We start from the raw sequence: 22406 nt of genomic DNA on the forward strand, positions 1-22406 counted from the left end.
TTCATCATTAGGTTGTTCTTTTTTGTCCCATACTTGGCTGATGTGTCCTCTCATCACCATTTCCTTCACTTAAGATACAGTCATGTTGAGCATTTTGACCTAATGAATAATATATATATATATATATATATATATATATATATATATATATATATATTGCCAGCCTATTTGGAGGGGGACCCAGAGTAGCAGGGACATTTTCAGTATACGGTTTACCAGTCCCAGTAGCATCACAGGACACTGAGACTTTATTGATAAAGAATACCAGATTATAAACTTGTTTTATGCTCTTTGTCAAGAAAGCAAGAACTGAAGAACTCTTGTATAATAAGAGTTACCATGCATTTCCTATGCTGTGCAGTTTGTTATGGTCCAGCTGCCATCACCTGAGGGATCTTACAGACTCTGCACTGTTCCTCAGTGTAAATTTGCTCAGCATTATTTTGAAAGAGCCTTCTAATGACTAAGCATGTTTCGCCACCTGCTCTATTCACGCCTCATATAACGTATTGGATTTATGGACTTTTTTGGGGGGGTGCAGGTCAACAGGTCAGATTTCGTGGCTCGTCTCTCTCAGTGAAAGGTCAGAAGAAAGGTCAACATGACACTGAGGGAGACATTAAGAGAGACAGGAAGCACACGCTTCAATCTTCGGTCAAGATTTGAATCAGCAATCTACATTTGTTCACCATAGTTTTTTTCTTTAGGATGTGTTAGCTTGTGATTTTACATGCTGGCGCGTTTGTGCAGTTGTTTTCCAGTGAATTGGCCTCAACCGTGTGGCGCTTGGATGTTTTGATAAGCAGTGTAACAAGTAGCAGTGTTTTTGCTCGTATTTGACCAGTTACACTGGAATGTATGATATAAAATGTTTCAAAGCTGCGAGTCTGACTTGAGTACGTCTATTGTGCTTTGAGATTCAAGCTGTGGACGGGGAGATATTGTTTGTGTGTCTAGACAGGTTGTTAGTAAATGGCTGCACTGTCCTTGGCTGCTGCCAGCTTTATTAACAGCCACTGTCAGATTGTGTGTTAGTTGTTGCACACACTGAGGTACGTTCTACAAATCAATCAATACGAGGTCATACGAGGTAAAAAGGTAAAAAGGTTTTTTTAAACATATCAGGCCCATTAAAGATAGAGCTGCCAAGCTTGTGCAATAGTTGAAATTTGTTACATGATGGTTGATGTGAGACGTTACTTATAATGTATAAAGCTGGGAGACATTGTTGCTGCAACAGGCTGCTTCGCTTCAGCTCTCTAATTCCTACAAAAGTATCAGGCTGGAATTATAGTTCTGCGATTGTGCAAAGACGCACATAAACATCTCTCCTGATCTACACAGAGGAGGTGCTATGGGTAGCTGTAGGCTGCAGATGTTCAGAGAAGCACTCCTACTAAATCTCAACCATGGCCAGTGTGACCCAGTGTGTCAAAGAAGCAGATTGGTGGAAAAAGTTTGGTACAAAACAAACATATGTAGCATCGCAAAACCTCTCTACATTCACATTTATATGACATGCAGACAGAGAGGAATGTCACAGTCTTGGCTGTGATATATGCTAGCTGCACTGAGAAGGTTCTCCCGGCCAAAGTGACGACACAACATCAGACACGGCTCCTTTCCGAGCCCATCCAACATTTTCTAGTTAAAAAAATGACCCTTAAGGAGCTTTGAGATTGTTGGTTTGTCAGGAGAAGAAACCAGTGCGGAGAATATAAGATCCATACTTTTCCTCGACACGATTCCATGTCAGCTCATGTCTGTGCGACCATCCTTGCGGAAAGTATAAATGAGGCTATAAGGTGGTGTTTGATGTAATCGCCCAACATTCATCCCTGCAAAAGGGCTATATGTGGTGGTTCCATTGTGGGTAATAAATCAATGTTGAGCTGAGCGATCACAAACTGGAAACAGTTTGCATGCTATACGCTAAAATGTCCTTTCTCTCCTGGCAGTGTATCTGATTTTATAGACTCTTGAAGACTCATTTAACACTAGACTAGGTTTCATTGACATCTCTTTTTGACAGCTCTTTGTGCTCTTATGCACCTGTAACTGCACCCAACTCTGATGTCCCAGGCCAACACATCGGAGTACACTTGTACATCACACTGCAGCCATGAAAGAAGTCAAAAGACTGGAGTTGCAAAAAGAAAAAATGCTTAAATTGCTTTTTAATCTGAAGATGAGAGAGAAGATCTTACGGTAATGTCACTTCAGTGGCCTTTACAGACTCGCATATGAACAATAGCAAACCCATCGACAGCCACCTGACTCCAATGATCAACATCAGGTTATGTAATGTAATGTCATGTGTGCTAATTAAGGCTGGTACGTTCCAGGATAATGAGCTGCAGCTGATCAGATGCTGCTGTGGCTCTGATTATCCTGTTTAGCAGAGACAGAGGGTGGAGGGGAGGCGGAAGGGGTCAAACAGAGAGTCCATTGAGGATGGGCTGGGATTGGGACAAGCCGGGGGCCCCTGTGTGCACCGGCCCAAAACAAGAGGAAGGAACCAACAGGGGAGGGGGCGGGGCAGCGTTTTGGGTGTGCAGGGGACGAGGGGACGGGTGTGGAGCCCAGAGGGGAGGGGGGAGTTAGAGGGGTACCCACCACAGGGACATAAAGGCAGATGAATCAGCCGATTGTTCCCTCAGTCCTCCCTCCAGTCTGATTTGAGAAGTGTTTGCGTGTCAGAAGGTCAAGGTATAGAAACTCCTCTTCCCAAAATCTGATTGCAAATCAGAACAAAACTAGCAAACAAGTCAATTTGTTTTCCACTTTGCTAATTGCTTTGTTTACTTTCAATCAGTTATTTCTAATCATAAAGTCTATAACAAGCAAGGAAGGTTTTTTTTGGGGGGGGGAAGCAAACTAAACCTCCAAACTGTACTTTCAGTGTGCACACTGTTACTTAGCAGGTGTGTTTAAACAGAGTAATGATACAATTAAATGTATTGTCTAAACTTATTTTATTTTTTTGCTTTGCTCATTGTGATAAATTATACATCTGAAGTCACAAAATGTGTAAAAAGGTTCAAAAACATGAACAGACTGCTGAACCAAATATGGACAACTCCAATACTATGAAGTATTGTGAAACATACATCCACTGTTTAATGTTCTCCAGCAGATACATTACCACTGCTCTGTAAACTGTAGTAGAAAACTGGAATAATGAACTTTCCATGATGTTCGTTTTGTCTTTTTCGTTGTACTTGTCGAAGTGCAACAGGAAGTAGCTCTCTGCTAATGAATCTGTTCCTCAACCAGCTTCCTATCTTCCATCTCTCAGATTTACTGCCAGTAAAGAACAGACGTGTGTTTGAGGATGTGAAAAAAATGAGCTCTTTTGTTCCTCTCTTCTACCAATTAGATTTCGCCCCAATAATTTGATTTAATGATGAGATAACAGGACAATATAAAATCCCCAAAATGGCATCAACATCAAAATGTTACATAATGTTACACATTCTTTGGGGTTTGCAGTGCTTGTTTTTGTTTATACAGTCTGTGCTGTGCTCCCAGCTAATTTTTTCCATCTCCATTCAATTGTTTTGACATCTTTCCAAAAAACATTAGAAGTTAGAGGACACTGGCCTCACTGAAAAAGCATGTTATTTAACAAACTCATATGTATTAATTAGATGTATAGACCTTTTGTTTAAAATATATTGTTCTTGCTTCTTATTAGTTTCAACTTTGATGAAAACTCTTTGAGAGTTTAATTTTCCCATGACTCTGCAGTATTTACTGTATGCATGTATGCACTGGGACTATAAATTACCACGTTACATCCTAATCCGTGTGATTTAGGGCAGTGAGTCTCAATCGGTGGGTCATGCTAGAAACATAAATTTGAGTGTGAGAGAACTCGCAGGACAGAGAAGACATTTTTCTCAGACATGAAAGGGTTAACTCTGCATTTGCTATTTCCTGTCCGGACAGACGCTTGGTTGGTTTACTGTTGTTAAAATAGACAAAGGGAAAGAGAGACTTGTTTCAGATATTGACGTGTTTCCTGTGGTGCCATGCTCATGTTGAGGCTGAATTGCGTTAACACAAATTGGAAAACACTTTTATTCAATTTAGACGTTACAAGTTAGATTCACTTTCGCAGTGCACAAACACACATGACCAGCCAGTATCAGTGTTTCTCCTCAGTATTGATGGTGGAGGCGTGAGGAGGGGATTTCCTCCCTGAGAAGCATTGTCCTGTTGTAATGATGTGCTATTGAATATGTGAGGTCTGGCAAGCAGGGCTTGGCCTGTTCACCGCCCCACGGGGACTGTTACAGCTCCTCTGTCCCGATCAATCATCATGATTGGGAGACTCTGCCACATCAGCATCTTTATCACAGTGTGTTTGTGTCCTCGTGCAGCAGAGGAGGCTGGAAGGCTCTCAGATTCAAAAGATAAAGGAGGATGTGTCTCCTTGCATAATTAAACCTTGATCTTGAACACAGTGTAATTATTTTGTTCTTCTCTCTCCTAATGTCTTAGATATGAACTACTCCTATCTGCCGTCTAACAGGGTATTGTTGTTTTACTTAAAGATATTTCCTCCCTTATTTATGTTTGTCTCATGGTTTTTGCAGAATTTATAAAAGATGTCTCCGTCCGTTTAAGTCTGTGCTGAGTCCACTGCGACACTGTGCTCAAAATAGCAGCTCTTACCTCCGTTACATCACAAGCCTCTGTGGACTTGCTCATCCATTTTGCCTCCACTTTCTTTCACCCTCTTCTATTTTAGCTCCATGATTCATCTTTCCATGCACAAGGTTTGTCCATTTTGTTTTTAATGACTTCTTGCATCTGCTGAAACAAAATGGCTCTTTCATGATCCCACTTTGCTCCAGTAAGCCATGTTGAACCGTTTCATGTACACAGCATCCAACAAGCTTTCATACCTAAACAACAACATGGTCATTCGCCATCTTCTAGTGTTTTTTTAGCCGTCATCAAACTGCTTCACATGCAAGACCACCAATATTTGTATGACTTACCTTTATTTGCATGGAGCCAAAATCAACTTGACAAGAAGTGTATTAAACTACCCTTGAATTGTACCCGTAAATAAGACAAGTGCAAAAGGAGAGAGATTTTACGTCATGTTACTTTCGCTGTTGCGTAAGATGTCATTTTCGACACTACAAGAGGTTGTCACAGTATTGGGTTGTTTCCTGTTTTATTTTGAAGTCCTTGTCTCTTGTGTCCTCTGTTTCCCTGCACTTCCTGCCCCTGTGATTGTCTGCCCTGTCCCTGATTGTTTCCTCCGGTGTCTAATCCCCTGCACCTCCCCCCTGTATTTAAACCCTGTTTGTATGCCTATTTAGGTCCCTGTGTAAATCCCTGTGTACCTCTGCGTTTGATCCGGTGTTTTTTGGAAGCATTGTCTTGCTTTTGATAAATACATTTACTTTACACCGTTGTCTGCATTTGGGTCCTCACTCCGTAGCCAACCCGTGACAGTGGTCACACATCAGCAAAACATAAACATTCAAACTAACATGTCATCCTGATGATTCTATGTTGTCAGCGAAACACCTTTACCATACATTGGTGGATTTTCTGGCTCACATAAGGTAATTTATTTGGGGCTGTATGGACTTCTGTGAGGAACTCGTTCACCTCTCTCACTGCCTTCTGTTGCTCTTTTATCGACATCCATTTTTCATTAGCTCTGGTCCTGATGCATCACTAAAGGTGGAAGATGTGTTAGGTCAGTGTGTGTGTGTGTGTGTGTGTGTGTGTGTGTGTGTGTGTGTGTGTGTGTGTGTGTGTTTTGTATTGGTGTGCTTACAGAGCTGGTGGGGGTCGGAGCATTTGAAGGACACACTGTATATCATTGCCTCAGTGCAGCTGCTTCCTTGGTTCGTATATTCATACAGGACGGTGGAGCCGCTCTAATCTCTCCAGTTGAGGGACTTGAGATTTACTGTATTGACCAAAAGCTTGTATATCACGATCCCCTTCAAATAACAGTAAAGCACATTGACCTGAAAAAAAAACATTGGTGGAAAGTATGTACTCAAGTACAATATAAGTATTTCCATTTTATACTGCTTTATACGTGTATTGCACATGTCAGGAAACACATTGTAGCTTTTGCTACTCTACATTTGTCTGAGAGCTTTAGTTCGTAGTTACTTTGCAGACTATGATCTATAATAAGGATATAGAATATTGTGTGTTTTGCTCCTGTAATTAAAGTATTATACAGTTGAAATTTACAATCTGACATGCAGTTTATATATAAATGCATAAAAAATAATATGCCAACATTATAATTCATTCACATGAAAAAGCATTTTATGGTTTACAGCTCTAAAAAGCATGTCTCTTCCTCGACCTACAAAACAGATTCCAACTGTAATTGGAAGAGTCGTGACTGACCTCACAAAGTAAAAACACATATGTTACTGTGTATATACTGTTGCATCTGTAACATGTGTCTTATGATGCCCAGCTGTCTCAGGATAATTAGGAACAGTCAAGTGAATCAGGTGGTCACTGCTTACTCATTTGAGATGAATGGAATTGTTGTTTTACACTGCAAACAACTGCTCACTGCTTTATTAAAATAAGGACTGAGGGAATCATTTTCCATTAACTACCTACTCCTCAAATCCTACAGTACAGTTGTTTAGACATCAACAGGTATCATAACCTAGCATGCTTTTATATATTTTCTGGTTGTCGTTTCGTCCCATTCTTGTGAATGTTGTATTTTAGGAATCTTTTCAAATTTGTCACAAACACCCACTTGAACTCACAGATTAACTACATTTGGCGGTCTCTGAGACCTCACATGAGAATTGTTTTGGCCATAGCTAATAAAGGATAAACGGATTAAGTGATAACATTTCGTACATACATGGATGTAAACTTTAACTTGACTGGTTGGCGAAGGGAAAACAACCATGAGAATTATGGTGTAGACTAGATAATCGGCATTACTGGACTAAAGTCAATACTGTTCCGACGAATGAAAGTACTGAGACGAGGAACAGTGAGGAGTTGGTTGTATTCTGGCTCGAAAACATACTTCTATTTAAAGCTGATTTCTTTCACATGTCTCTTTTAACTGTGTTACAATTAAATGGCACCCACAACATGTGAGAAAAACTTAATAAAAATGTAAAAATAATAAAAACACTTGATTAAGATTTATTATGAAATGCATCATGTCTGGCTGACATTTAAAATCTGCCTCTGTATTAAAAGCTACACTTATCAATAGTTTTATACCAAGAATGGATCAAACGGCTGCATGTTATGTAAAAGGGGTTGCTGGTTTGAGCAGTGCAAAGTGGAGCATTGGCCACCAAGTTTACACTGCGATGACAACAAAAGACAATATGTTGTGCAGCGGCCCCACAGTAAAGTTAAGTATCATAAAACACAGCTGTTAAGAATTGTTGATCAGCTTGTCAAGTTTCACCTGTTTGACATTGTTATTAAAGTTAAAGAGGGACTTTATTCTCTGCTCGGGTGGACATTACTCCACTAGATCAGTATTGTTATAGCAGCAAATAGTTATAGCTGCTATAATAATGATCTGAATGTTGAATACAGCTCCTTTAAAATATTCTGTCCAAATCCATTTATGCTCAAGTTATGGCTTCTCACTGTATTTATTGTATTTTTCACTTCATTTCATGTCCCTACTGCTACGGATTCACAGCCACAAAAGATCTTAAAACAGTTCTATTTGAATAGCTCAAAGTTAAAGTGACGCATTTGACCCTGAATGTTGTTTCTTTGCCAATACTTTAAACATATAGACATTAGTAGGGCAATAATCTAAAAGTAATTTGAAGCCTAAAGCCAGAAATAACAGTCTGGTTCAAATGTCTCACTAATTAAAGCCATGTTTAAAGCGTTTGTATGCGTATCCAGCCGCACTCTCGCACTAGTCATCTTCTTTTCTCACGTATGACTCTGGAGCGCAGATGCTTATCGGGGCTCAGAGATATTTAGAGATTCACGACAGGAGGGTCAGCAAAGGGGGTGGATGTGTTATTTCAACCCAGTTAGAGAGGCAGGCCCCTGGGGTCAAACGCTGGCCTGTGTGGCCTGATTATGATCGTGTCCTGGGGGGTCTTTCCTGCGTCCATGCAGGCCGTTGTTGTTGTTTGGCTCCATTTGCTGTTCAAGTGTAGCAGCCGCACAGATGAAGGGATGGGGGTGATGAAAAACAGACAGATTGTGGGAGGTATCGTGACTTTGGGTTAAGGGGTTAGTGATGCACTGATGTAGGTAGAGGAGGACAACCTGGTTTGATCTGTCGTCCTAAAATGGCAGCAAACAGGTGTGTGACTCTTTGGGGGTCACTCAGTTCTTTCTTTCTTCTCAGCCTCTTCCTCTCTCACACACAAATGTACACAGTCTTTCTACCCCTCTGCTGATTTATTTATCTATTTCAGTCTCCCTCTGGTTGTCTTAACCGGCCTGAAATCAAATACAGCTGACTGTCATGCAGACAGACTGATGTTGTTTCCAGGGCTGCACATTGATGGGCCACAAACTCATCATTACAAAGAAACATACATACCTTTCCATAGTTTTCAACTCTATGGTGTTGTATTCTTTTTTTTTTTACTCTTTGATTACAGTAAAAAAAAAAAAATAACACAGTATTTGAACAGCTGTGCTGTGTTGGAGGTGTTTTATATAACAGACTGAGGACTTTCAATGTATCGACCTGAATTATGAAATATTCAAGGTGTGCGGGATGCCAGCGTCCGTTGGTGAAATATCTCAAGCAATGTTGTATGGATGCCAGTGAAATTGTTGTGCTTTCAAGGTGGCCAAACCCAAAACTATTTTACAACTCTCATATTACTTAGTTTGAGTAATCTAATCCTGAACTGGTAAGTTACATGTTTGTCATGAATTGCAGAACAGACTGTAAAAACATTCATGCATTTAAAGATAAACTAATAGAACATTGGCAGCCTCACACACACACACAGGGAGTTTTTCCCCATATCAATCTTCGGTCTGTGTGTTTGCGAGTGAAGAGTTGACAGATCTGTTGTCACAGTTGCCTTCCTGAAAGCCCCCATAAAGAAAATTACATCGTCAAATCTGCTCTGCGTATCTGTTTGTTTTTGTTTAGAGCATGATTTAATGACTTTAACAGAGACTAACAGCCTGTATGATAATGCTTTTGTGATCCAGAACTCAACTCAACTGCACTGCACACACACATACACACACACACACACACACACACACACACACACACACACACACACACACACACACACACACACACACACACACACACACACACACACACACACACACACACACACAGGTACTTACTGTCTGAGCACCTGAGCAGAGTTAAAGGATTGTGGAAACAGTGAGAGTGCTCTTTGGGGGTCTTGTCAGGCTTTGATCTTTGGTATGTACTGAATGTGGGGGTCAGGCATAATAGATTGGGAGGCTGGCAGGAGCGAAGAGACATGAAGGGAGAGGGAGGGAGACAGACATGATGGTCACACAGGCCCCTGAAACCTCCCATTAGATGAAATATGTATGAGTAAATACCTCTTGCAATTTGTTTAAACCTGCTTAGAGTAGCTTATTGGTGGAGTTTAATTTATCAGGATTGTAGAGATGATGATGGTGAAGTTGAGGTTCTTGTACTTACACAGCTACAATCGGCCAAACATCGTGGTGAAGTTAAAGCTTTAAACTTCACCAAATACTCTCCTTAACTTATTAATATATCTCGCTACAGACATCTGTTACTGGTATTTCATTTTAATATTATCTCTGCCATGCAAAAATGCAGGTTAAAAAGGGTTTTAATCTAAAGCAAAAATGTGCTAAGATAAGCTAAGTGGCTGCTGTAGCTTCATGTTTATCATACAGACATAAGAGCGGTATCAATCTTCTCATCCAACAAGAATAGAAAGCCAAATGACCAAAATGTCTTAACTATTCCTGTAAGTGCTTTGATAGTCTCTGATGCCTAATCTACTGAATCATCCTTGTTAAACAACAAGCAATAAACAATAATCCTCACTAATAGACCTCAACAGGAGGTTTGAACTTCATATGCCATTCAAATAAAAACTTTCCTTGGACTACTTTCTTGCCCTCTATTTCCCTCATTCTTGCTCTGTCTCTCATCTCCTCTCCCTTTCTATCTTCATATTTCTGCTCTCACCTCCTCTCACTCCTGCTCTTCTCTTTCTTTATCTTTCCCTTCTCCCAGTCGCCCCCTCCATCGGCATCATCCTCCTTTCGTCTGTTGTGAGACTCTGTTTACACCTTAGAGGTCAAAGGTCGCTCGGTTAACTGTCACGTACAAACTACGACCCCACAAAGAGTCTTTAAGCCTGTTATCACCCACTGAGGGTTTGCGTGTGTGTGCATATGTTCACTTGGGAGCAATCATCCCGTGATTGCTCATGAGACAGCAGAATTTAATGCAAGTGACACTGCCCTTTCATTTCTCTACATGTGTGCAAGTTTAAAAGTGAATGAAATTTTAAATCAACATCAAACAGTTTCCACCCTGTGTGTGTTTTCATCTGCACCTCGCTGAGTCATTGTCAATAAACTGGTAATACAATAACCACGTCGGCCAGATGGAGTGAATTTATAACCGCTGTTTCCGCCTCATCGTTATTGTGCTCTGTGTTATGATTGACAGTACAGCTAGTTTCGTGGTGAGCTGAAAAATATTTGCCTACTGTATCTGATAGCTGCTTATTTCTACAAGGGTTCTCAAATATATTCAATCCCCATATTTAAAGACTTTAAACCATCTTGACAGTAACTTGTGTAAATCACTTCAGAGGTGCAAAATAGAAGTAGTAAAAGCTAGTAGTAAGAGCTACAAACCAAAACGACATGACTGTTTTTGTCCATGTGAGCTCCTAAGTCAATTTCGCCCACAAAAAAAGCTATCCTCTTCTGTTTTATTTGAGTGGATCAGATTTAAACAAAGGTCAGCAAAACACTTTTTGCATATTAGTTCCGCCTCTTCCCGCTGCCTATCCCTATAGACAAGAGACCTAAGCTTGAGATGTAATTTGCCAGCTGAGTCACCCTCTTCTTTTCCATTAACCCCCTCCTCCTGCGTTCTGTGTTTGGTTTAAGGGATATAAATCTCCTCCACTGGCCTTTGTGGAGTGATTTAGGAGACAGCGGGTCGTCTCTCTCCTGGAGTGTAGAGGTGCAGCCAGGAAGTAGCCTAAATGAGGGACGCACATGAGAGAAAATAAGAATAAAAGAAACATTCAGGAAGAAAGTAAAGCAGAAAGAGTGGTAAAGTGAGAGAAAAGATCGTAGAAAAATAGCAAAAGAGACAATCGAATCTGTCCTCCTGTGCTTATCCTAAAATTGCAGGTCATCGTCAGTGTGGACAATCACAGGGAATGATTGTAGGTTTATCTGAAGGCTTTATTGCACAATGTGGACTCATTTGGTTATTTAAGAGCACAAAAGATAATTCACTTTCTGTGAAACTAGGTGTAAGATTATTCAATATTTTTCTTAAAATCAACAAATACTATGAAATGATCATAACCAACAATGCCGTTTGACTTTCCTGTCTGTGGCTCTGAGTCTGAAGCCTTCTCGTCATTTGTCACAAATGTACAGATGTAAATGTAAATCTTAAAACAACGGCTCAGTCATTCTCTCAATCAGCTGGACACTGTAGTTTTTAGTAAATGTTGTTCAAATAGAAGTAAAAATATAATTTGTTTTGGACTATTTTCAGTAGCAGATTAATACACAAGTATTTGGGATTGACTCGAAATAAACTACAGTGCCCACGTTCATCATAATGAAATAACGTGTCACCCAGTGCAACAATGTGGCTCATTGATTTGTTTGTGGACAACAATGGAGCTCAATGGCACAGAGGAATTAGTTGAATCAGGTTTTGGCAACACAGCCAGTAGGATGAACACATTGTTGGATTTGATCTTTTCTAAAGAAAATTATAGAATATCACTAGCCTTATTATTTGATGTTGATAGCAAGGACTTATGATTTCATCCTTGAAAGTTCCTGTCTTTGTCCAGTTGGGCTTTAGCTGTCTGCCACTCATTGTGATGAGACAAACGGTTATGTCTGAATGGTGACACAGCAATTACCATAAGCGTCACACAAGTCTGCTGGCAGACCGATACCAAGTGCCTAATAGATGTGTAAACACTCCAGTGAAAGAGGCTGCAAAGATGGAAGGAGCGAGATACAACCCTCCTTTGTGAGTATGTAGGCCTCTTGTGATAAATAAAGATGAGACCAAGAACACATAAAAAGAGAGGTTAAACAGGTTAAACAGGTTAAAAGAGAGGCAGGAGCAAAAGGTGTAAACAGATACCTGACACTCTAGTGGAATAATGAATATAATATATACACATCACTAAGCACACACATATCCACATATACAGAACGCGCCTCCTGCACAGGAGGGAAGGTAGCTATCTCTCCTGTGCACCTCTCTCTCTACACGTGTTGAGTAATGCAATAACAGTTGCTCCCGAATAAGAATAAGTGCTTAAATGTTTTCCAATAGGATAAATCAAATCAGATCACATTACATTGAAAACCAGACAGAACACAAAACAATGTTTGTTTTTCTCCTGCTGTTGTTTTGTTGAGCAAATGTCTAAGTCTGTCTTTAGGTCTTTGTGGCAAACCATGTAGACCAAGCAGACATCAGAAAATGCACAACTGGCAGTGAAACTTCAAAATATTCAGTCTGGGAATTCACAAAAGGAATTCAGAGCAGCTCAGTCAACGCAGTACTCATACCAACACAGCCTTCAAGCAGACTCACAATTGATAGTTAAGAAAAACAAAAAACAAACAGCATCAGAACCGGAGACATTGTCTTTCTTATTTCCATGGGACTCGTCCGGTTGTAAAAAGAAGTCAGATTGTATGGACGTCTATGAGACTCTACTTCTGACTTGATTTATTCCTTCAAGAAACGTTGTACACGTGAGTTTATTTTTATAGAGTATAGTATTGTATAGTATAGATAGATAGATAGATAGATAGATAGATAGATAGATAGATAGATAGATATACTGTATTCATCCCCAGGGGTAATGTTATGTTATGGTGTTCATTTAGTAAATTGTGGTCCCATTTAGAGTAAAAAACGGAGTATGCCTTAGGGCGGGCTTACTGTGATTGACAGGTTGCAGCCGCTACCAGAGCCGTATACAGCGTCTCTCCTCCGCATTCCAAATATGGTCACTTCCGTTAAACAGTTGCAAAAAGCCGAGATGGCAACGGTCATAATCCATGATGGTGTCGGCCAAATCGCTGAGCTCGGGGCTTCTTAACGGGCAATCCACAAACCAATGGGTGGCGTTATGACGACTAGGTCCACTTCTTATATACAGTCTATGCCGTCGACAGAGATAAGGAGCGAGTGTCACCACCACCAGATTTTCAAACTTGTAGTCAAGTGACCTCACCTGAGACAATGTATCAGACTTGACTGGTCTAAGATGGATATAATTCCCATGGATCCTGAGTTACCTGGACTATATAATGACCCTGGAGGCTCATTCATCCTCATGCCGAACCACTCTCTGCCATCGCTGTGTTTAACCTGAGTCTTGCTGCGGTGAGAAAATAGCAGCAGACGGCCAGAAGAAGGAGTGGCATTATGACGGGTTCAGAGGGGGCTTATGTATAATTTAGGGACAGAGGTGGTCAAAGGCTGACCATATGGGGGAGGTGGGCTGACGGCAAAGAATGCTGTGAATGCTAGTCATGAGGTAGACTAGGGTTGGGCGGGGCTGATGCAGGCCTGTAGGTCAGCCGACGGCTCCCACGCCAAATCTGATCAGAGGTCCCGATGGCTTTAAAAGGACAGAAATGACAGCACCGTCCTGCTCTGTGTCAAAAAAACATTTAAACCAATGAGTTTTTTTACTCGTCTGGCTTTAATTAGTTTGCTTATACTTCTTGTAAAGAATCAGGGGCTTGTTTAACAAAAGCAATGTGCTAGCACTCCTTACATGCATATCTCAAATAGAGGTAGCATCACGTTTCACAAATAACTGTCACTCGCAAATTGCAGACACATTTGCGAGTCCTCCAGGGCTCTGGCATGCCCGTCCGTGCATGGGCTGCAAGTGTGGTGTTTCTTTCGATAAGTAAAATGTGTCGACAATAAAGGCAGATGGAAATGATCTCATGCTGCAAAATTGAATTGGTGAAACAGTCCAGAACTACAGTATATCGTATAACTGGGGTAAAGGGCGTGGTTGTATTGTGTTTTTGAAGTTAATGTCTCTGATTACATCTACAATTGTAAACAAAAGCAGACATTTGTGCATCCAAGAAAACTGCAAAATGTAGCTTTCCCCAAATCCCCCCCAGCTCTCCACCTGATGGCCGCCCCTCCCCCTTCATAAAGCAGCTCTCACCTTCTTTTTCTCCTTTTCGACCCTCCCAACCTGTCCCATGCAGAGTCTCCTCTGTGGTGTCATCTTTCAGGGCTTTCCTGAAGGAGTTTGGGCTGATGGGAATGGAGCCTGAGTTGTCCATTAGTTAGATTAGCAGCTCTGTAGGGAGGCTCTGGTTCCCTCTCCCCTGGCCGGGACAGACAAAGCTCAGGCTCGCCTGCCATTGTCCGGCTGTCAGTCGGAGTTGGTCACGACCAGAAAAAGGATCCAGATCCGACTGATAAGGTGCTGTGAGCCAGACACTGTGTTATTTACTTGTTAACACACCGTTCCTATCATGGAAAAATGACTGGGAAATTGTACTTTTTGATAATTATTCTTATAATATTCCTTTTTGCTGGGATATTGTTATATAACTCAGTCTGTTGAGGGATTTCTGTGTAACTCTTTTTCAGAATTGTTTGCCAACATGCAAGATATTTGGGTGGTAAACACCACCCAAATATCTTAACATCATGTTTTTGTCTGTTAAAGATGAATTTCACCGCCTGCTAATAAAACTATATGCATGTCATTGACCCCGCTCTCTCTCTCTCTCCGTTTCCCGTCTGCCACTACACTCTTCATCTGTCCACTAAAAGCAAAAAATGCCAAAAAATCCTTTAAATAAAAGGGATGCAAAGCATAGTGGCACAATTATAAGGATCTGATAGCACTCTGGCATAAAACATGATGGGTCAGTTGTTAAGCTATAGGCTAACTGCCTCCTGGCTGACACCAGATCTGCACTATGAGAGTGGTAGAAATCTAATTTTCTTAAAAAAAAAACACCTTGTCGAAATGTCAAACTGTTCCTTCAAAGGGAAAATATATATATATATTATAAGTGTCTCTTCTCTCTGTCTTTTTCAGCCTTTGGAGAAAAATGGACAAGTCTCCAGCATGACCAGTCTGAATGGACACTCAGAGGACAACACGCTGGCAGAAGGTGTGTGTATATGTGTGTCTCGTCAATACTGTTTATTTACAGTGTGTGACTTTGGGTGATGTTCTCGTGGTTGGTGGGGTGTGTGTGTTTGTGTGTGTTTGTGTCTGGGAATGTGTACTGTTTCTTCAGCAGTGGCCAAAGGTAAGCTTGTTTGTGTGGGGTCAGTTGTCAGTCTGTGTGTGTGCAGATTCTTGTCTGCAGTTGTCTTGATGGCTTTGCAAGATTTACTTGATCCTCAACTAATCCCTTTGTCAACACATGGGGGACACCTACATGGGCTTTTCACAGACACATGCCCACACACACACACACACACACACACACACACACACACACACACACACACACACACACACACACACACACACACACACACACACACACATACCCAACATACTCTTTATCGCCCCCTCAGTATTCCTTAACCCATCAAGTGATTGCATGTAAATCTCTACTTGTATACACAAACCCGTTTTTTCTATTTTTTTACTTGGTCGTTGTGTGATGCTGCCCTTCAGTACAGATGTAGAAAGATTTAGATTTTGTAAGTGAGCATCTGCAGAAATATCACTTTTAATTTGTCAAACAAATGTAAGAAATATCTTGTTTTTCATCTCTCTGAACCTGCTTTGAAAAGTGTCATTGACATGTATTCTTTTTTGCAATCTCCGAACCCATCGGTCTGATGATGGATTAGCCTCTGGATATTTCTGGGGCAAATATCTTCCTATGTTCCGAACTTCCTTTTCCGTGTGCTTGTGCTTGTTGTGCTTGTTTACAGTCCGATTTGCAACTAAAGCTGCAAGACCAAAGTTGGAGTTGAGAGACGACTTGTACGACCGGATTGTTTCACAAGTAGCCAGTTTTAATTTTACACCAATAAAAAGCTAACTCCTCATCAGAGGATAGCCGGTGGATTCCCAGATTGCATTTCGGTCAATGCATTCCGCCCCATTTGCTCTCCACACATTTTTAACTGCATTCAACTAAAGCCAACTCGAACGTGATTTGTCAATTCTACTCAACTACAAACAGAAAACAGAACTTGTCCAATACCCAAATCTTGTCCCATTGCTTACAGATTCTGCATATGGATGCAAAATGATTATAGTCAAAACTAGTGCTGTGCCGTTGTTTAGTAGACTAGTCAAAACTTGGTTGTTATATAGTGTAAATATTTTCTAAATCAGTAACCTGAGATAATCATTAACTAGTAATTAACTGGGCAAAATTGGCGCGAAATGAACCTGCTCTGTCCATACCCAGCAGCGCCCTCCTACCTCCAGAGCTACGTTTGTTTATTTTCTATAGTGTCTCACTCAATCTGGCAGGGCTGTAGGGTCCTGTACACCCTCCCTAAATATTTAGCAGGCCATGACCCGAGCCCCGCACAAAGCAACCTGCACATTTCATAATATGTTATGGCTCAGGGGAAGGGGTAACCCTACACTACTTAAAACACTGAGATATGTCACATACCACTCCGTCAAATAACCTATTTAATAAGCTATTTAATGAAGCGATTCTGTCCGTTTATAGAGTAACCCAATACCTTCTTCAGAGCAGAGATACAGAGCATAGGAGTTGATGTGGCATGTGGACTAACGCAGAGTAATTTGGTTGTTGAAATTGTTGCTTCTGTGGACATATACTGTAAGTTAATTAGTAACGTGGAAGGATATAGAACAGAAAAGAGGGGGTCAGGAATTCTTAGAACTTGTGCGCTGACAGATACACTAGTAAAGGCTGCAGACCAAGTCGTATTGTCTTCAAGTCAATGTTATCAAACCTTTTGAACACACATACGTCTCATTCTTCCTGCACTTCACAGTTCACACTCTTCTTCTTGCCTCAACATTTATGTTTCTTCTTCTGAGTTGATAATGTGGCACATCATGATAAGAGCTGATTGTGGATTTGCTGAGATCCGTTTGGGTATAAGACATACTCACACAGACTCAAGAGCCGTGGCATCAGGACCCTGCTCAACCCAATTAAACTGGGAACCGAGTGGACCCTTGTGGTCTGAACTGACCTACGAATGAACCAGCCAGCTGACTCACCGCACCTGGCGCTCTCACAAGCAGGACGCCTAAAAACTGGAGACAAATAACAGAAAACAACTGAAGTTGTGAAAAGAATTTCAAGGCTAGAGATTAAATGAAAGCAGGGGAGTGAAAGGAAGGGAGATCCACCTTCGGGAAAAAGAGAAAAGATAGTGAAGTGGAAGGTATGGAGGGGTTTTACATCCCAGCACTCCTCTACCTCTTGTGCAGCCTGATAAAGACAGCAATGCATTGTGGGAGACAGGAAGGGAAGAGGAATCTCTCTGATAACAACGAAAAATAACAAAAGACAGGCTGCACATCAAAAGACTGACGCATGAGCAAACACACACGCACACACGTGCATGCACAGGCATACACAAACACACGACCATAATCTTGCTCTATCAGGTAAACCAGAGTGTTTTCAGTTTGAGTGCAACCCGATGGTGAAACGCCACACCCAAACACATCACACACCAACTTGGATAACATGACGGTCTTGTTTAAAGGGTCTTGTCTAACTCACTTTCAAAAAACAATACCTGTTGGTTTGGTGCTTATTTTTGATATTTAAATTGTATTGGAAGGATGTAAAAGGTTCTGGAAAAACTCATATTATCCGACTCTGCTGCAGACTTTAATGGGCATTTTTTTAGAAGGAAAGTAAATAAGTTAAAGTCCAGTTTGTGCGTAAAGCAAACTGCATGTTGCAGTTAAAATATGTTACTCTATCATCTGTCATGGAATGTTTAATTCAATTACAGAAAGTATTTTTTTTAAATGGTATCAAAGTAGGTAGATGGTGTGGAGTTATGTTTTCCAGTGCGTCCGTCAACAGTCGACCCCTTTTGTGAATACAAACACTAAATCTGCTTGCCGTGAGTTTTGCATAAAAATTACGAACAATTTGGCTCAGATTTTGTTCAAAACCCATTCTTTAAGTTTTTTTTTTTTTACTTCGTTTCAATGCCAGATGGGTTGAGAAAGCCCAGGCAGGAGAGCTCAGGCTTAGGAATGCAGAGTTTACAGCGAGTTATTAGACAGAGAGGAATTGAATAAATATTGCATGGAAGCAGAGTTTAGAGAGGAAATGTTTGAGAGGAAAAGAGAGAGGCAAGCAAAGAACAAGAGAAAGGAAGGTTTAAAAATAGAGAAGGATATAGAGAGAAAGCCGTTAACTCACAGTTACCCATGAATGGTGCAGCCTTGTTGCATCAGTCTATAACCAAGTGCACCATTCCTACCCATTAAATCAAAATGAGGCATATTGTCACTTCAGCTTTTGTCTTATTTTTGTGTACACAAGAAAATCATGTTATTAAAGAAACCATGGTAATCTTTTAAGACAGTTTCATTCGTAACAGCAAGATATGTTGTGTGCTGTTTTGCGTCCATGTAGATGTGCATACCTCAGCCTGCATGTGTGTTTTGGGTTGCTAGTTTTAGGGGTGTGGGCGCATGAGGTGCAGTGGGAGCCCAAAGACTGACATCATAGCTGATGTAATTCACTGGCTGGAGTGTTGACGGCCCATCCCAGATGGCCCCCAGCCTTTAAGAGAGGACAGATGAAGTTTTCTGGAAGGTTTGAGAGGGAGAGAGAATGCTGACTGTGTTTGTGTGTTCCTGTGTGCACTGCAGTTAGTGTTTGTGTGTAGCAACGCTGGACATCCTTCATAGGTCCAATCCTGCTTTTCTGCTTGTTTCATCTTACTTAGGGGACCAGATGTGTGTGGTTCACCATATTAAATTCATTTATTTAATGTATTCATTAAAATGTGTGTGTCAGAACTGCCAGTTATTGGTTCAAAAGAAGAACAAAGAACATCTGTTGCTCACTTTACTTTAGTTTTGCAATGTTTCTCGGTCATATTATTAGAAAATGAATCCCTTTAGGTTTTTCAGTCTCTGGAACTTAAGTTGACATTCTATAGGCGAATCAATAACATTATTCAATGCAGACGTGTTAATCATTAATGAAATCAAGTAGAAGTGGCTGCAACGTTTTGTACAATGTGTCAAATTGTACTACATACTGCAGCAGTCCAAGTGTGTCAAACCGATCCCAGGTGTGTCATGATTTGTGAGAAATGATTCACCAGAGTCTCCGTCTGCTACAGTTTTATTTCTTTTTTGGTTACAGGTGTTAACTTTTACAAGTTGAACATATTGCAGGCTGTGTGTGTGCCTGTGTGTGTGTGTGCGTGTCCGGGATGGACTTACTCAGTCTCGTGGGACATTTGTAGCCATGTTGCCAAAACGTTCCTCATGCTTGTGGAAGGGACCTCTCCCTTCACTTAAGCTCTGTCGGGTCTCTGCCGATAAGGCTGTACAGTCATCATAACACAATCCAGCCGCCTGGATTGTTCCTTTTGGATTTTTGCCCCTTTCACATTCCAACTGACAATACTCTTTACAGGTCTCCTGTTAGGATGTGCGTGTGCGTCTTTTTCTACTGTAGTCAAACTAGTGGGAGGAACTATTTTGCCCTTGGTTTGTACTGTATTTGTGCAGATGCTGATCCATCAACTTGGTGCGAGACATCAGAACGATTTCCTCCCCTAAGTGATGATCCCAGAGGAAAGTGTTAGGGAGGCAGAGTTTGAGATTGGAGTGCTTAAAAGGCACGCAGTCCCTCAAGATTAATCATTGTCCAGTCAGTTGTTCAATTATGCTCATCAGTGGAGCATATTTTATTCAGTCTTTTGTTATGAAGTAGCAGCTTGAAGGATACACTTCAGGGCAAGAGGGGATAGAAGAACTCTATTAGAAAGCTGTCGTTTGTCAGCTGCTGTCTCATTCTCTAAACTGATCAGACAGAAATACTTTCCCCCCCCTCCTGCTCAAACACAATGGGCAGCTCTTAGTGTTTCTGGTAATACAAGCAACCTCAATGACATTTTAGCTTTGTAAATCAAGCTTTCTCAAGCTGTCTGACCACAACATTGGCAATCACCAGATCAGCTGATGGCAAGTCAGCTGACTGCAACCACCAAAACACTCACGGCCAACTGTCTCATATATGAATGGTCTCTTCACCAAAAATACACCTCCCCTCGACCTCAGACTGCGTAAGTGTTTATGTCATGGATTTAACATTAACTCACTTGTGTTTTGCTATACGGCTTATTGTTGTCGCTTTTATTATGAAACTCTAACAGCCTAATAACATATCCTATGATATATGTGTTTGAACAGATCCCTCCCACCAAAAATATGTGTGCTGTTGGTTCTGGTCATACAAGACAAGCCTGCAGCTCTGTGAGGTTAAACTTGGGCCCAGCGCTGCTTTGAGCTAAATGCTAGCGTCAGAATGCTAACATATCTGATATAGGGCGTGCAGCCCTGTCGCAACCACATCATTGAAGATGACTTGACTAAACTCAAAAGTCTTTGGCGTATTAAAAGGAGTACCCCAGGAACAATGGGCCTAAAATTACAGTAATAAGGTAAAACTCATGGTAGGCTCCTACCAGGGCTCTCAGACCCCCACCCCAGGACCCTCTCGTCTCCGCAGGCGCTCCTCTCACATCTTTCCCGGCATCAGGGAACCTAATCTCTCCCTCCTCGAACCTTAACCTCCCCCAGGCACATGGTGGATTGAGAGAATGGACGAGGAATGTCACTGACCCCCGCCTTCTCCTCCTCTTTTAATGTCGTTATGGCCCCTGATAGTATAGCAGCAAGTATCCATATACTATTATAATTCAGTTTTACCTTGGAACTAAGGATCAAATCTTCTTTATAGAAGTGCCAAGAATGTGTCAGTGAGGTGTTTCACTTGTCTTCAATGCAACAATTAAGTCTAAACTTCTTGGTTCCTGGATACTGGATACTTCAGTGATCTTCCTTGTTCCGCCCTGTCTTAAGTTACCCACAGTTGTTTCTAGAAAAGCCTGAAAACAAGTAAAATTGTTGTGGAAACAAGTCAAATTACTCAATTGGGTTATGTCATCTGACCTCTGCCAGGAACAAATATATTTAAACACTTTGTTGAGATTAATTGACTTGTTAAGATGAACCATTTTTCAATGTAGACGAAGCACACATTATTGGATCTCTGCCAAATCCTAAGCAGAGCCATACAAAGGACTAAGGTGAGGAAGATGGATAAGCAGCCAGGAAGAGCATGAAGGATAAGAGCAATTGTTCTCACGAAGCACAGCTGGGGATGGAGTGGGAACGAGATGAGCCACTGTTTGGGCCGGCCTGTTTCTACTATTTGATTAAAAGCGTCCAACCTATAAACACATACAAACTTTTAAAATGCACATTTCTTTGGATCTCATAGAACCAGCCAGTTGATAAACTGATAATTCCTTTTCATTCATCTCTTTGCTGTCACACTCGTTCCAAGGCCTATTCAACGCCAGGAGGGACTTCTTTAGATCTACATGTCTCCGTTCTCACAATTCCGTCTGTACTGGATGACTCGACCTTGCATAACAACAACTGGAATGTCAAATTGCATACAGATATTTCAGGAATGCAAGTATAACAGATGGTCAAACTTGCTAAACATAGCCCTCTGAAGAAATGCTGCTCTTCACTTAAACATAAAATAACAGTTTTTGTCATGTGACTTAAAATGGACTGCCATGAAGACCATCAGAAACAGAAGCTCACGTATTTTCTCAAGTTCATTTGTTTCCAGTTGCGTTTAAGATAAGATTGATTTCATGGAACCAACACCTTCTGCGTCAATGCTGAAAGCTGTAAACACGATTCTCCATTGTTTTCCAGCTAAACTAAACAAAAAATGGTCACGAAATTCTCAAACTTGAGACGTCACATCTGCAGTGTTCATCTCATCACATTATGTGCAGGAATAATTTCAGCAAGAAAAAAAGGCGGAAAGGTTGTTGGACGGACTTTGCAGAGTAAAGAATGAAGTGTAGATCGAGGAAACGGGAAAAAGGAAGAGGAAGCAGTGATGTCAAGAAATGACTGCGTTTCCTGCCCGAC

The 22406-nt window shown here is 41.1% G+C and overlaps 1 protein-coding gene across 1 annotated transcript in view; it reads left to right on the forward strand.

Annotated features, from left to right (window-relative positions):
• Window positions 1-22406, forward strand: part of akap12b (A kinase (PRKA) anchor protein 12b) — a gene marked incomplete at its 5' end in the record, with an annotated part of 39041 nt that overhangs the window by 1070 nt on the left and 15565 nt on the right. The window contains one exon of the mRNA XM_079216334.1: window positions 15321-15396. Coding sequence (XP_079072460.1) covers window positions 15321-15396 — 76 coding nt within the window. The remainder of the gene's footprint in view (window positions 1-15320; window positions 15397-22406) is intronic.

This window comes from Taurulus bubalis (genome assembly GCF_910589615.1).
Source record: "Taurulus bubalis genome assembly, chromosome: 3".
Lineage (NCBI taxonomy): Eukaryota > Metazoa > Chordata > Actinopteri > Perciformes > Cottidae > Taurulus > Taurulus bubalis.